This window comes from Blennius ocellaris, assembly GCF_963422515.1.
Source record: "Blennius ocellaris genome assembly, chromosome: 16".
NCBI lineage: Eukaryota > Metazoa > Chordata > Actinopteri > Blenniiformes > Blenniidae > Blennius > Blennius ocellaris.
The window spans coordinates 18,930,878-18,946,000 of record NC_137665.1 but is presented as its reverse complement, the minus strand read 5'-3'; the positions used below and the strand labels follow the sequence as shown (position 1 = coordinate 18,946,000).

Sequence of the window (15,123 nt, the reverse complement as noted above, 5' to 3'; positions counted from 1 at the left end):
TGCAGGGAAACGCCAGACCCGGCGCTCGATAGCAGCTACGAGTGCTGGCAACACTGAGAAGTTGCTGTTTATTAAAGACACCGTATGCGGGAAGGGTTTCCTTGTGGGTATCGGAGCACAGCAGAGCGTCATCAGCCTGGATGTGGCCAAGACTGCAGTGATCACACCAATTTCAGTTTCTGCGGATGCCCTTTGGACTGGAAGATGCTGCACAAACATTCAACAGCGCTTGATGGACTCTGTGTTGAGGGGCTTGCCTTTTCTGTTTGTATATCTGGGTGACATTCCAGTGGCCAGCGCCTCACCTGAGGACCACCTGCTACACCTATGTCAGCTCAAACCATCAAGACATTGCAGGAATTCCAGGGCACGGTGAACTTTTACAACCGCTTCATCTGATGCATCCCTTGTATGAAGCTCTTGCGGGGCCGAAAGGACGAGCAGAATGTGGACTGGTCCCCAGAAAGGATCCTGGATTTCGAGAAGGCCAAGTCTGCGATCTCCAACGCCGCCATGCTTGCACACGTGGTGAGCACAGGTAGTGCTCACCACGAATGCCTCAGACTACGCAGTGGGGGTGGTGTGTGAACAGTGGGTAGCAGGAGCCTGACAGCCTCTGGTGTTTTTCGGCAAACAACTGCGTAACAATGAAAGGAAGTACAGCACACTTGGCTCTTTCCCTCGCCATATACATCATTTTGCGGGCCACCAGTTTACTGCTTTTGTGGACCATAAGCCCCTCACCTTCGCCATGTCTAAGACCTCAGAACCAAGGTATGGGGGGCAGCAGTGCTAGCTTTTTGCCATTTCAGAGTTCACCACAGACATTCAGCATGTTGTCGGGAAAAAGATTGGTGTGGCCAACTGGTTGTCCGGGGGCAAATGTGAGCTCTGTGCCCCTTGGGGTGGACAAGGCCAGTGACCAGCAGACAGACTCTGACAGCCTTCAGGACAGCCGTCGCAGGTTTACGGCTGCAGGATGTGGTCTTTGAGGACAATGGTGCCACACTCCTCTGTCACGTGTCTACAGCGCATATCACCATCGCATCTTGGCGTAAGAGCATCAGTGAAGCTGGTTGGGGGCAAAGTTCATTGGGCGGGGCCTCAGGAAGGACGTCAGGAGCTGGACAGCCTCCTGTGTGGTATGTCAGCCATCCAAGGTACACTGCCACACCAAGGCACCCCTACAATCATATCCTTATCTTTGCCTTTGTTGAAGAATACCACGCCTTACTGAATCATGTCTCCACAACATGGCTCGGTATATGTCCGGCTGCCACAAGGCTGCAGACCCGCTGTGAAGACATGCTTATCTCTTGGAGGAGAGCAATGCCCAAAGGTACTGTGGAAGCTGTGGGGGGGCAACCACTTGAGTTACGGGCATATCTGTCCTTCCGCCACAATGCACTGAAGATAGTCAATGATGTTACCCTGCAGTTGGAAAGTGATGACAGGACAGTCTGTTAGCTCTGACATCGTGTCCACACAGAGACAAGTGGACTCCTTGACCAATTCACTTCTCCAGCACTTCCTAGACCAGGGGTGGGGAACCTTATTCACCTCAAGGGCCAAATCAGCTTTTAGAAAGTACTGCAAGGGCCTTACAATTTAGCGGCATACATTCTAGTGTTCATACAATACAAAGGTTGGACAGATGGAGGATCATAATGTCTATGCATGTCAGACTCACCTAATACGATGCCTGGAACTGTTTATCTTTGACGAGGCGTCCGATGTTAGCTGGCAGTGATGATGATGCTACTCGAAGCTGGTTTTCCAAGTTTGGATCAGTCAGTCTTGAGCGGAGGCGGGTCTTTGCAAGAGTCAGTTTTGAAAAAAACTGTTCACAGCGGTATGTTGTCCCAAACAGAGATGCATATTTCAGGGCATGTCTTCTCAGAATGGGAAGATTCTCAGCCTCAACGTACAGCTTGTAAAATTCAAGCAGAGGGAGGTTGTTGTACTTAGCTTTCAGCTCATTGTTGCTTTGAAGCTCAATTATTTTCATTTGTAAGTTTTCTGGCACATCAGCTGGTTGCACATTGAATGGCATAGCAAAAATGTCCAGTTCATTTTGTACATTTTTCACATTAGAAAACCTCTCATCAAATGCCTGACTGAGTTTTGCACACTCTCCAGCAATATTCAGTTGTGACATCAGGCTGTTGTTCTTGCAGAGTGGGAAAGTGCACAGTGTTTCCCCTTCCCAGTTGTGCCTGCCAAGTCCGCCCCTCCCTACACGCAGAACACGCGCTGTGCGTAGGGCGATCCATGGGGGGCCCCATTTTGCGCAAGTGAATTGAATTTCCCTCCGGATCAATAAAGTATCATCATTCCCTGCAAATGCGCAAAGGATGCGCTGCATTTTGCCGAGAGGCGCGTAGAACACCACCACCAAGTCAGCCCGAGGCAGGAGAGAGAGAGAGAGAGAGAGAGAGAGAGAGAGAGAGAGAGAGAGAGAGAGAGAGAGAGAGAGAGAGAGAGAGAGAGAGAGAGAGAGACGCAATGATTGAAAGCGCGAAGCGTCACCATCTGACCAATCAGCGGTCCGGCAGGCAGTTGTTTCCAGGTGGAGAGTAGAGAGAGAGAGAGAGAGAGAGAGAGAGACGGCTTCCAAACGTCAATACGATTCAGGAGCTAGCAAAAGAAAGAAAAAGTCCAAACAAGAAGAGGCTCGTGCTTCACTTGAAGGTGGGATGTTGTTGAAATAAAAAAGAAAAAACTGTTTATGCCACAAAGTTTTTTCAGACGTGTGCATCTGTAAAGTTATTGTTCCACTGTTGATAGAGGCTGTTCATTTGATTCGTTAGTAATTGTACTTTATTCTTATTCTTATTCTTATTCTTATTCTTATTCTTATTCTTATTCTTATTCTTATTCTTATTCTTATTCTTATTCTTATTACTATTATTATTATTATTATTATTATTATTATTATTATTATTATTATTATTCTTATTCTTATTCTTATTCTTATTACTATTATTATTATTATTATTATTATTATTATTATGTTATTGGAAGGGGGGCCCCAAAATAAAATCCTGCTTAGGGCCCCCCCTGGTGCCTGCCATCGCCTTAACTTCACTTCAAATGATTTCACATTTGAAAGTAGAGAGCTGATGAGCTGGTCGGGACCTTGCAGCTTGATGTTTAGCTCTGACAGGTGCTTGGTAATGTCCACCATGAAGGCAAGATCACTGAGCCACTTGCCATCACTGAGCTCCGTGACAGGTTTTCCTTTCATCTCCATGAAGTGCTTGACTTCCTCGCGGAGTGCGTAGAACCGTGAGAGCATATTTGCGCGACTAAGCCATCGCACCTCACAGTAATAAACCAGAGCGCCGTACCCTGAGCAGCTCTTTGAACCGGCGGTTGTTCAGCCCTCTGCTTTTAATGAAATTTATGACGGACACAACAGTTTTCATCACATTGTTTAGCTTCAGGGAACGTGCACACAGACTCTCCTGATGTATGATACAGTGACATACAATTAAATCATTTGGATCCAGATTCAGGCGGCTCATTTCTTTTTTGATTAACGCAGTCAGTCCCTTCTGTGCACCGACCATCGCCGGTGCTCCATCAGTAGAGATGCCGCTCAACTTCTCAAAAGTCAGTTCAAATTTGTTTATGGCCGCAACAACTTCCTTGAACAAATCCTCACCTTTGGTTGTATCGTGCATGGCTTGCAAAGACAGCAACTACTCCTCCGTATGGAAGTCAGCTGTAATCCCACACGAAAACTGCGAGTTGCGCTGTGTTTGTGATGTCTGTTGTTTCATCGCAGGCCAGAAAAAAATATTCAAAGTTTCTTGCATTGTCCTTAAGCATTTTTTTCAATATCTTTTGCCATGTCGGTTATCCTGTCTGAAACGGTTCTTCGTGACAAGCTTACGCTTTGAAATAATTTCACCTTGTCTGGCGCAAGCAGCTCTGCGGCGACTACGAGGCACTCCTTCACCAACTCTCCCTCGGCATGGGGCTTCAGCTTTTTAGCTATTAATTCACTCACCGCGTAACTTGCTCGTGCAGTGTTTTCTCTGTCACTCTGTGGTTTTGTGAAAGCTGCTTGCTGGGCAGTCAAAGTCCGACGAAGAGCATTTATTTTATCCAGATGCATTTGTCCTTTCAACTCCTGGAGTTTAGGATGTTTCGTGGCGTAATGGCGCTCGAGATTTGTCTTCTTCATCACTGCCAACCCATCGCCACATACAAGGCACACAGGCTCGCCTTTCACTTTGACAAAGAAGAATTCATTTGTCCAATTTTCCTGGAATACACGGCATTCAAGATCCACCTTTCTTTTCTTAGCGGTCGCCATGATGCTGCGCTTGTCAATCAAGTCAGTCACTGCCGCAAACTGTTGGCGCTCAATATCTCACGTAAAATCATATGACCCCATCAGGTTCCCCACCCCTGTCCTAGACAGTAAAGCAGCAGCAGTGAAGGAGGATTTTTGCTCCTTCTGTGACGCTATACTCAGCTACCTACAAAAACGGTGTGACTTCTCAGACAGTAATTTTCACAAGCATGTGGCAGTCTTGGAACTGAAGAGGGAGCTCCCATTTTCCCACCTCTGTGATGCAGTGAATGTCTTTCAAATACAAGATAAACTTGACACGGATGAACTGTATGAGGAGTACCGTGTGACACTGGCACGCCGGCGGGACGTTGCCAAAAGGACCAGTCCCTGTTGCGGAGAAATGGTCATTATTGCACGAGGACACAAAGACATCAAATCTGACTGCACTTGGATCCTTTCTCCTCAGCATCCCTGTCACCAATGACCTTGACGTCTGCAGCGTGCACTGACCAAAAGAACCGGTGCTCTGTGGAGCTCGTCAGGAGCCAAATTAGTAAGTGAAGAGCAACTTTGCCCATCGTCGAACAGAATTCCACAGCTATTCCTTACCGGAGGCTGTAAGGTCAAACAAAAAGTACACGTTCAAGAAGAACTGAGGTGAGAGGCATATATTTATTTATTTAAATGGTCAAATAAACATGTTTTATTGTTTATGTATCCAAGAATGCTAATATTTGTTTGCTGTTGTTCCTTCTGTGTTTCAGAAGTGTGCCCTTGAGCCTACTTACAGTTAAACATGGCTCCCCCCCCCCCCAAGTATGATTATTTTATGTAGATTTTTTTATTTTTTTTTGCACTGGCATTATATGTAAGCCAAGATTTTATTTAAGAGTTTCACCCAGTGCCAGAGTTGAATTCTGTCAGTATGTTGGAAGAGCATCTCGTCCTATTGGTTATTGGCCTGTATATTTGAAAGGCTGGAGTTAGGTTGCTGTATTTTATGTTAGGCCATTTGAATTCTTTTATGAGATGGATTATTAATGTTTATGTCTCAATACATGTTTTACTGAAGTAAGTAAGAACACATTTGTTACTTAATTCTGTGTGATGTTTCCTGAAAATATATGGGCGATTTAATATTTTGTTTTACTGGCCTCGTGGTTTCAATTGTGAAGTGTCCGTCCCACCTTGTCCCTCCAAAGCCTGCCTGCTGTCCCACTTGTCTCTTTGGAGGTGGTCGCCATGGATTTGCATACACAGAAATATTTGCAGACACACACATTGTTGAAACATGTTTTTGAAACACCAAACAAGTCCGTGAACAGTAAAACCAATCAAACTGTAAATTGTTGAAAAAAAAAAAACGTTTAACTTGTACAAAACGGTTTTCAACCACATTTGATCTAAAACAAGAAACGGCAGCAGCAGCAGATATAAGGATAATAATGCAGCAGCCCAATTAACACACTTTACCTTTACAGGCTCTCTGCCTTGTTCTCCTGAGTGAGAGTCTTTGGTGAAGCTGGTGAAAATCAATTTTGTGAGAACATCAGTCTCAATATCTATCAGAGGAGATTTAGTTTAACTTTAACAAGTTTAGAGCGCCCCCTACTGGCAGTGGTTACAGGTGAAGTCAAATAGAGTCTGAAAGGAGATGAAAAAAAAAAAAAAAAAAAAGACTTCGCTGATGCCTTCTTGCAGGCCCAAAAAAATTTTTTTATTTACAAGGTTGGTTGCATCAGGAATGACAGACGATGGTACAAGTCTGGGAGAGTCCACGGTTAATATGCATGTCACCCCGAACAACAGACCCGTTTCCTCATTTTATTCATACCTGGCACAAGCCCCACCCGACCACAAAGTCAGGACATATGGGTCTATCCAGGAGGGAAAAAAAAAAAAATCCTTATTGAAACATCCTCTTCCCAAAGCCTCCCGCGGACCAGCTGTCAAAACAAGAAGTAGACCTCACGAGTTTTTCCACCTCAAAAGACTCATCCTGCTTTAATTTAGTTTGTTGCTTCGATAAAACCATATTCTCTATAAAAAATAAATAAATATATATTCTACAATTTACTTGGTGATTTGGACCGACTGGAGCCTTTCAAATCACGGACATCACATGGAGATTTCCTCTGAAGAGCCAATTGATTTTGGAAATCTGAATCAATACCCAACTCCATGTGATACACTGTTAAATTAATGGAGTGACAAACAATTTGCCTTCGTCTGGAACAGATCTGCAACCTCTGTAACACGGAGAGGCAGTTTGAAATTCTCCTGTTCACCAGGGTGTCACAATCACCAGCAGAATAAAACTGAATATTACAGGGAGAATAATGTGTAAGAATAATGGAGGAGGAGGAGGAGGAGATACGGTCCACACACACAATGATGGTTCTGAGTCACATCCAGAAGAACCCTGGTTCGATGCTGGACTCTCACAGCTCTTCACACTGCACCACTGACACTCAGCAGATCTTCTGCTGGTTCCTCTGTCGCTCACTGCTGGATGAAGCTCTGCTGTCCTCAGTGGACCTTCAGGACACACAGCGTCCTCTCTGCTGTCCTCAGTGGACCTTCAGGACACACAGCATCCTCCCTGCTGTCCTCATTGGACATTCAGGACATACAGCGTCCTCTCTGCTGTCACAGGTTCCACCTGAAGAGAGATGAGAGAGATGAGAGGTGATGAGGAGAGTCTCTGTGGAGCAGCCAGGACTTCAGTTCACAGCAGCAGATCAGAGCTCATGAAGGACCACCACTATCAGACCAACACAACCAGAACTGAGGCTCCTCTGATTGGCTGACTGTGTCCTCTGCTGTCCAATCCTGAAGCTGCTCAGCCTCACTGAGCAGACAAACACTGGATCTTTGTTCTCACACCAACTGTGTTCAGTAGAAACCTGCTGGAAGCAGCATGGACTCACTCCAACATCTACTGACCAGAGAGTCTGCAGGCTGCAGTCTGGACTCTCCTGAAGACCAACCAGCTGCTTCACATCTGGATCCTGAAGGTTGTTGAAAAGCAGGTCGAGCTTCTTCAGGTGGGAGGGGTTGGACTTCAGAGCCGAGACCAGAGAAGAACAGCTGATCTTTGACAACCTGCAGTCCCTCAACCTGAATAAAGAGAGAAAGCAGCACGATAAATGAGCAGGAACCAATCCAATGTGTTGTAACAGACAGTCAACTGACCACAGAGACTCCAGACTACAGAGTGGATTCTCCAGAAAACCACACAGCTCCTCAACTCCCGGATCTTGCAGCTGGTTGTCACTCAGGTCCAGATGTTTCAGATGTTTCAGGAAGGAGGGGTTGGACTTCAGAGCTGAGACCACAGAAGAACAGTTGATCTTTGACAACTTGCAGCCCTCCAAACTGAACAAATAGGGAAAGAAGTGAGATTAGAGGTCAGAGTTCCATGTTCAAATGTTTGGAAGCTGAAGACAGTTCAGAATTGAAGAGTTTAGAAATGTAAAGTAAAAAGCAGCTGAAGCTGCAGGAGAAGAGCTCTTTTCAGCCAGATCTCAAATCTACAGCAAACACTGCCGCTACGCTACGAGGAATTCTGTTTTTCATAGACGCACATCAAATCAGAACAAATCAAGTTTTATTTATGGAGCACAAACTGCTTTACATGTTGGAACTAAACCACATTAAAAGCAAAAATACAAAGACCCACAAACCCCATGCCCACTCACTGACACTCACTACCAATACCCCACATCAACTAGGTCCTCTCAAATCAGGTCTAACAGTGGCCTACCACTGATGAACCAGGAGAGAAAACACCATCCTAAAGGACCAACCACATCGAAAGGTGCCACAGCCCACAGCTATGGGGAAACCGCCACAGGCACCAACCCGACCCAGTCAGTTAGGAGTCCACACCACAGTGCAGAATACCCACGAGCAAGGCCAGAACAGTGCCCGGGACGACCCCCTCACAGGCAGACCAGACACAACTCTCAGGATGCCCAGGGCCCCCATGAGGTGAGACACTGGGGTTCAAAATAAATATAATATTGAACTAAAGTGTTGATCAGAAACAAAAACAAGTTTACGTAGGTCTTGAGCCTGCTTTTAGAACTACCAACAGTCTGTCAGGCCCACTGGAAGGCTGTTCCACAAATGTGTGCCAGAACAAGACGTCCCCATCGGTCCTTGTCCTGACACTGCAAGTTCTTAAAAGGCAGGTACCAGAGGACTTCAGGGACCACTACGTCTCGGTGTAAAAGCAAGTCTGATGAGGAAGAGGTTCTCAGACCATTAAGACACTTAAAAGCCAATAAAAAAAACCTTTACATTAATCCTGAATCATATGGAGAGCCAATGCAAGCAGACACAACTGACCTTAGACTCTCCAGTTTACAGTTTGGACTCTCCAGTCCAGCACACAGATACTTCACGGATGAATCCGGATACATGTTGTCTTCCCAGTCGTGCCGAGTCTCATAAGTCAGGTATAGTTCAGTCAGATGGGAGGGGTCAGACTTCAGAGTTGAGAAGATCACTTTTAACTCAGCATCCGAGAGCCCACAGCCATAATCATCAGATAGGTCCAAGTAAGAAAGCCTGTAATGAGACAGAGGACAGGAAGTCATGAGAAATGACCCTTTGTTGGACATACCTTCTATAAACATCGCTGAGATATTTGATGATGATGACATTTGGACTCACCGGAACTTCCTGCAGTTCCTCACAGCTGGGATCAGCCTCCTTCGTCCCTCCACTGATGTGTTGTACTTCTTCAGGTCCAACTCCTCCAGGACCTGGTCTGACATCTGCAGCACGTAGGCCAGAGCTGAGCAGTGGACCTCAGAGAGTTTCGTCTCTGATCTCTTCTCCGACTTCAGGAACTCTTGGATCTCCTGATGTACTGAGAGGTCCTTCATCTCCATCAGACAGTGGAAGATGTTGATGCACCTGTCAGGAGACATGTCATCACTCCTGATGTTCTTCAGGTTGTTGATGACTATCTGGAGGGTTTCTGGACTGATCTCTGTCCAAACCAGCAGACCTTCTAACAGTCTCTGGTTGTACTCCAGAGAGAGGCCGTGAAGGAAGCGGACAAACAGGTCCAGGTGGCCGTTATAATATGAGAGGGATTTCTCAAGGGCGTTCTGAAGGAAGACGTCAAGAGGCATGCAAATATGATTGAACCTCTCAGTGATGAATGTCTCCAGTACATCCGTCTTCCTGTTGGTGAAACAGTGGAACAAGTAGACTGCAGCCAGAAACTCCTGAACACTCAGATGGATGAAGCTGTAGACGGGTTTCTGGAAGATGACACACTCTCTCTTGAAGATCCGAGTGCAGATTCCAGAGTACAGTGAAGCGTCAGTCACATCCAGACCACATTGCTCCAGGTCTTCTTGGTAGAACATGACGTTTCCGTTCTCCAGATGTTCAAAGGCCAGCTTCCCCAGCTTCAGAAGAACGTCCCTGTCAGCCTCCGTCAGCTCCTGTAGACCCGTCTCTTGCCCGTCATGGTAATCGTGCTTCTTCCTGTGTGTCAGAACCAGCACGAAGTGGGAGTACATGTCAGTCAGGGTCTGGGGCAGCTCTCCGCTCTGCTCTGTGGTCAACATGTGCTCCAGAACGGTGGCAGTGATCCAGCAGAAGACTGGGATTCCACACATGACGTGGAGGCTCCTGGAGGACTGGATGTGGGAGATGATTCTGCTGCTCAGCTCCTCATCGCTCAGCCTCCTCCTGAAGTACTCCTCCTTCTGGGCGTCAGTGAAGCCTCGCATTTCTGTCAGTCTGTCCACACATGACGGAGGGATCTGATTGGCCTCTGCGGGTCGGGACGTGATCCAGACCTGAGCCGTGGGCAGCAGATTTCCCCGGATGAGGCTTCCCAGCAGCAGGCTGACTGAAGACTCTTGTGAGACGTCGACCACCGGCTGGGAGCTGCTGAAGTCCAGAGAAAATGCGCTTTCATCCAGACCGTCAAAGATGAAGAGCAGCCTGCAGACCGCCAGCTCCTCTGCTGTCACCTTCTGCAAGGCTGGATGGAAAACATGGAGCAGCATGAGAAGACTGTACTGCTGGTCTCTGACCAGGTTCAGCTCCCTGAAGGAGAGCACCACCAGCACACTGACGTCCTGGTTCTCCAGGCCCTCGGCCCAGTCCAGAGTGAACTTGTGCACCGAGAAGGTTTTGCCACTGCCGGCCACGCCGCTGGTCAGAACCACCCGGATGTGTCTGCGCTGCTCAGCCGGGACTCTGAAGAGGTCCTGACACCTGATGGCAGTGTCACGGAGACTCTGCTTCCTGGAACCTCTCTCCAGCAGCATCAGCTCCGATTCCCTCTGACGGTCCTCACTGTGTTCCTCTGTGATGTGGAGGTCAGTGAAGATCCTGTTGAGGAGGGTTCCTCCTCCTGGTTCGTCACTTCCTTCAGTCACGCGTTCATATCTGCTCCTCAGACTCTTCTTATGTTCTTCTAGGGCCTTCTGCAGACCAGCACCTGAGACAACAACAAACATCAGACTGACCACAAAGAACAAGCTTCCATGTCTCTACAACACAAGTCCAGTGAAGACAGACGAGTCCCTCAGCAGACACGTGTCCACTCTTACTTGGTGCAGCTCTGCTTCTGGATCTTTCTACACACTGAGGACAGCAGGAGGCTCCGGATGAACAACCCTGGTCCCAGTGTGAAATGCTGCACTGTCTGCAGACCTGGTGTCCACAGCTCCACCAGACCGGATCCTTGAGGACGTTCTGACACCAAGGACAGGGGGACGACTGCTGCTGCTCATCATCATCACTCTTCTTCTCCCTGTGGCACCAAGCAACATTTACTGAGCAACGCAACACACAGAGATCCAGCTTCAACTCTCACACTGCTTCAACATACTGGAAATTAAACATAAGGGAGCACAACATCTCTGACTCTGGGTCTGAGGAAATAAGAAGTAAAGTTTATTCATGAAGCGCTTTTCACAGATCATATATATCAAAAGTGCTGTACATAAAATGGGAGCACTAAACAACAACATGAAGCTCGTATGGTGGAGCAGTGGTTAGTGCTCTCGACTCACAGCAAGGTCGTTTGTTCAAATACCACCCAAGGCCTTATTATCAGGAGTTTACATGATCTTCCTGTGTTCCTAGGTTTCCTTCAGGTACTCCGGTTTCCTACCGCAGTCCAAAATCATTCACCCTGAGCAAGACCCTCGGCGCCCACGAGCTGCCCTTGAGCGTCGGTCTGCGTGGCTGCTACCAATGGCTCAATTTGGGAACGGTATTTCCCCTCTGGGGATTGATAGTGACAGTTCAGCAAAGGTACCAGGCCCGTGGCTTCTCTTTCTCTCTGCGCAAGTTATACCACTGTGTCGGCGGCTGTTGTTGCCGGCGTGTTGTTCTGTCCTATAGCATTCGCCTGAGACCAGTTCTGTCCTCCGCCAAATCTTTCAGCTGTTGGTATTCCAGCCCTTAACCGTCTCTGATGTCACGCTACATTTCAGTCTGGGTCGCCTTCGCATCCTCTCCTCTAGAGCCTGTCTCGGCATCCTGTCAGGGTCCAACCGAGAAACATGTCCAGCCCACGCTATCCGCCATAATAGGTCGTCCTGTTCGCATCCCGCCGTATTGTCTACTTGTGGAATTGTTATCTTGTCTTCCCACTTGATCTTTTGGACCGATCCCAGGTATTTCCTGCGCACCACCTGCATTCTTTTCTCATCCGCTTTGCCCACTGACCAGCTCGCTGCACCGTACACAAGCTTGGACGAAATCTGGCTCTCCAAAAGTCCCTCTTTCATCAGGTTGCTGTTGTAGAGTTCCCTTGTTGGCCTTCAGCGCGCTGGTCGTCGTGCCGCAGCGTCGTCGTATCCTGTTGCCGTGAACAGGCTTCCCAGGGAGATGAACTCACAGACTCCATCGATCGCGATCCCAGCGGTGATCTGGAGAGGCTGCGGTTCCGGGTTCGTCCCCAACGTGTATGCATCTCGTCTTCGCCCAGGACATTTCCAGTCCAGTCGTTGCCGCCGCCTCCTGTAGCAGAGAGACCATCCCGGCAGCCTCTTCCTCGCTCCCACTCAGTAGAGCGATGTCGTCAGTCAGTTTCAGGTCACCCGTGTCATAACCGTGCCAATGGCCTTGCTCGTGACACTTCCGCATTGCCATCGCCAAGGCGACAGGAGATCAATACAGCCCAATTGAAAAGAATTAATAAGTAAATGAACATACGAATGATTTCATAAAATAAATGACAAAAGTGGAAAATCAATTTACCAAAAAGCTTTCCTAAATTAAAAAAAATATTTAAAGAGTCTGTAGATTTGAGAGTGCGGAGTGACGGGAGGAAGTCTGGGGTCTGGGGGCTTCAGCTTGACAGGGAGGAGCCCTCCAGTTTTTAAAGTGGGTCTATGAGACCTTCGGGAGCTGACGAAATGGCAAATATGTGGGCTGATTCGCGTACAACCTGAAGTCTGCTGAGAATGACCTTGATGAAGGACGTGAAGACAGGATTACAATAGTCAATGTGAGACGAAATTAAGTCAATAACGATCATTTCCAGGTCTGATTTCGACAACATTCTCCTCAAGGTGATCAAAGCAGTTTTTGGTCAGCTGCCAGGGGCCTCTAAAAACCCTTGTCAAACACCAAGCAGAGGTTTCTGGGGCTGCTTTTAACGGACGAGCACAGAGCACCAATGTGGCTTTTTATCAGGGGCAATGTTCAGAGGTTGACTTTTGTCAGCATTTATCTGAAGGTAATTTGAAGGAGGCCAGTCACACATTCCAAATCATCGATAAGAAATGAAACTCTTAGTCATCGAAGGAGCAGCACAACTGGATATCATCAGCAAATAAGGGATAGGACACATTTTTTAAACCACCAACGAGACGACTAAGAGGCAACAGATACAATAGAAACAAACCAGGCTCCAGGACAGAGCCCTGAGCAACTCCACATGACGGGTTGGACATGTCCGACACTTTGTCGTTGACGGCAACGTCGAAAGATCTTCCTTTTATATATGAGGAAAACTCCAACTCAGATTTCTATTGATTGATCAATATATTGTGATCCACAGTATCAAACACAGACATCAGGTCTAGCAAGACCTAAACCGTGTAGTGACCCGAGTCTGCAGCCATCATCACATCATGTCAAACTTTTGAAAGAGCCGTTTCAGTGGAGTGCATTTATTGAAAACCTGATCGCAATGTATCATAGACATCATGATGCTCCAAAGTTAACTGGTTCACCACTATTTTTCCCTAGATTTTCGAGAGAAACGGAAGTTTTGATATGCGCCTGTACTTTTTTTTTTTTGGCTCCAATTCTCCTTGCCAATACAGCCCCATGTTGTAAAATCAGCTCTGAAATGTCCTTTTGTGACTTTGAGCAGCTTCAGACGTCTCCGCCCCTTCATCGTCTCCCTCTGTGTCTCATCAAGCTCTTCCTCCTGGTGTGTTTCCACTCGGTCTGTCCCCGTGTCTCCTGAATCTCCTGAATCTCCCACCATCGTTTCCAATCGGTGTGTACTGCCTTGTAATTTTGTCTGTTTTCGGCACTTTGTCCCATTTCTAGACGAGCCAACTGAATTTAGCTGTCAGTTTAAGTCAAGAGAGACATGAGAGACATCAGGGAACAAACCAAATTCAAGGAAGCACAATGTGTCGCATCTGGAGAAAAGACACCGTTGGTTGCGTTCAGCTTTTAAGTTTTAGGGGAGTTTTTTTTTTAATTTAAAAATATGGTGAAAACTTCAAGATTTTACCAGTAAACCTGATGTTCAATGAGTGCAGCTGTAATTATATTGAAGTAGAACAGACAAAGTCAGCCTGGAGAGCAACAAACTCGGCCAGAAAGCAAAAGTGGGAAACCAGTGAATACTCACTTTGAGCAAACAAAAACACCAAGTGCTTCATCTTTTGTTCTGTTTGTTGTTGTTTTTTGGAGGATTCTACTCCTGTACTTTACAGGAGCAGCTGACGTCTCTTACCCGTCCCAAGACTCCGATCTGTCCTCCTCTTCCTCCACATCACACATGTTGGCTGAGAGGAAACCTGCTCAAGACACACACAGAGAGAGAGAGAGTTTAAATCTCTCTTTTATTTTATTTCAATCAAAGGACAACCAAAAAAAGAAAAAAATGCTCAACTCTCCTTTGAATACCTCATTTAAATCACAGCACAGAAATACGAGGATGACGTAAAGCAGTTGGTGTTGTAGTTACAGCGTGCTGCCATGAAGGGGGGTGAGAGAACACACTGTCTGAACATTCACTACTACTGCTAACCATGGCAGAGGGATGGAGCAAGAATGCAGGAATAATGCAACTGTGACGTCAGTGGGGGAGTCAGAGAGCAAAGTGTGTGTAAAATTTTGTTGCATTTATAACACATACACACACACACACACACACACACACACACACACACACACACACACACACAGGAAAGGCAGTTCAAGACAAAGCTCAGCACCAGGGATAACTAATATTGTCACTCTGAGCAGTTACACTATAAATTTGAGTTAATAACTAACCTGGTTGAAGTTCTTATCTCAGCTTTTCTGAGTTTATAACGCCACACGTCACCACCCGTCAGTGGAAGGGTTAACCCCTGGGAGGACACTCCTTCACCCGGAGGAGAGAGAGAGAGAGAGGAAGACACTCACTCACTTCACTCTTGGGACGTTAAAAACTCCTTCGACCACGACTTCATGTCACTTTTGTAGCTTTTCAAAGTCAGTTCATAAAACAACAATGCCGATATAGCGATATAGAATAAAACCTTTCGGAAAGTGTGAATCATTGCTCGGGTATGTCACGTGTTTTAGTTTGAAAATCT

General features: G+C 46.8%; 1 protein-coding gene across 2 annotated transcripts; it reads right to left on the bottom strand.

The window, feature by feature from the left end:
• Positions 1-5,991: 5,991 nt before the first annotated feature.
• Positions 5,992-14,866, bottom strand: LOC308141158 (NACHT, LRR and PYD domains-containing protein 3-like). 2 transcript variants are annotated; one of them, XM_080511195.1, is made up of 8 exons: positions 14,819-14,866; positions 14,274-14,337; positions 10,894-11,096; positions 8,987-10,781; positions 8,660-8,881; positions 7,502-7,684; positions 7,253-7,426; positions 5,992-6,968 (listed from the first exon to the last, which is right to left on the bottom strand). In XM_080511195.1, the coding sequence occupies exons 2-8, from the start codon at positions 14,318-14,320 to the stop codon at positions 6,956-6,958; spliced, it is 2,637 nt and encodes an 878-aa protein (XP_080367321.1). In that variant the 5' UTR covers positions 14,321-14,337; positions 14,819-14,866; the 3' UTR covers positions 5,992-6,955. The 2 variants fall into 2 exon arrangements, 1 of the variants encoding a protein (XP_080367321.1); XR_013936966.1 differs by lacking the exon at positions 5,992-6,968 and having other exon boundaries at positions 7,288-7,426; positions 7,502-7,634.
• Between the last annotated feature and the right edge of the window lie 257 nt (positions 14,867-15,123).

Coding starts and splice junctions, on each gene's coding strand:
- LOC308141158 (XM_080511195.1), bottom strand. CDS start 14,320: ATGTGTGATGTGGAGGAAGAGGAGGACAGATCGGAGTCTTGGGACGG. Junction 10,782..10,893: donor CAGAAGCAGAGCTGCACCAA/GTAAGAGTGGAC, acceptor TTGTTGTCTCAG/GTGCTGGTCTGCAGAAGGCC. Junction 7,685..8,659: donor TGTAAACTGGAGAGTCTAAG/GTCAGTTGTGTC, acceptor CTATTTGTTCAG/TTTGGAGGGCTGCAAGTTGT.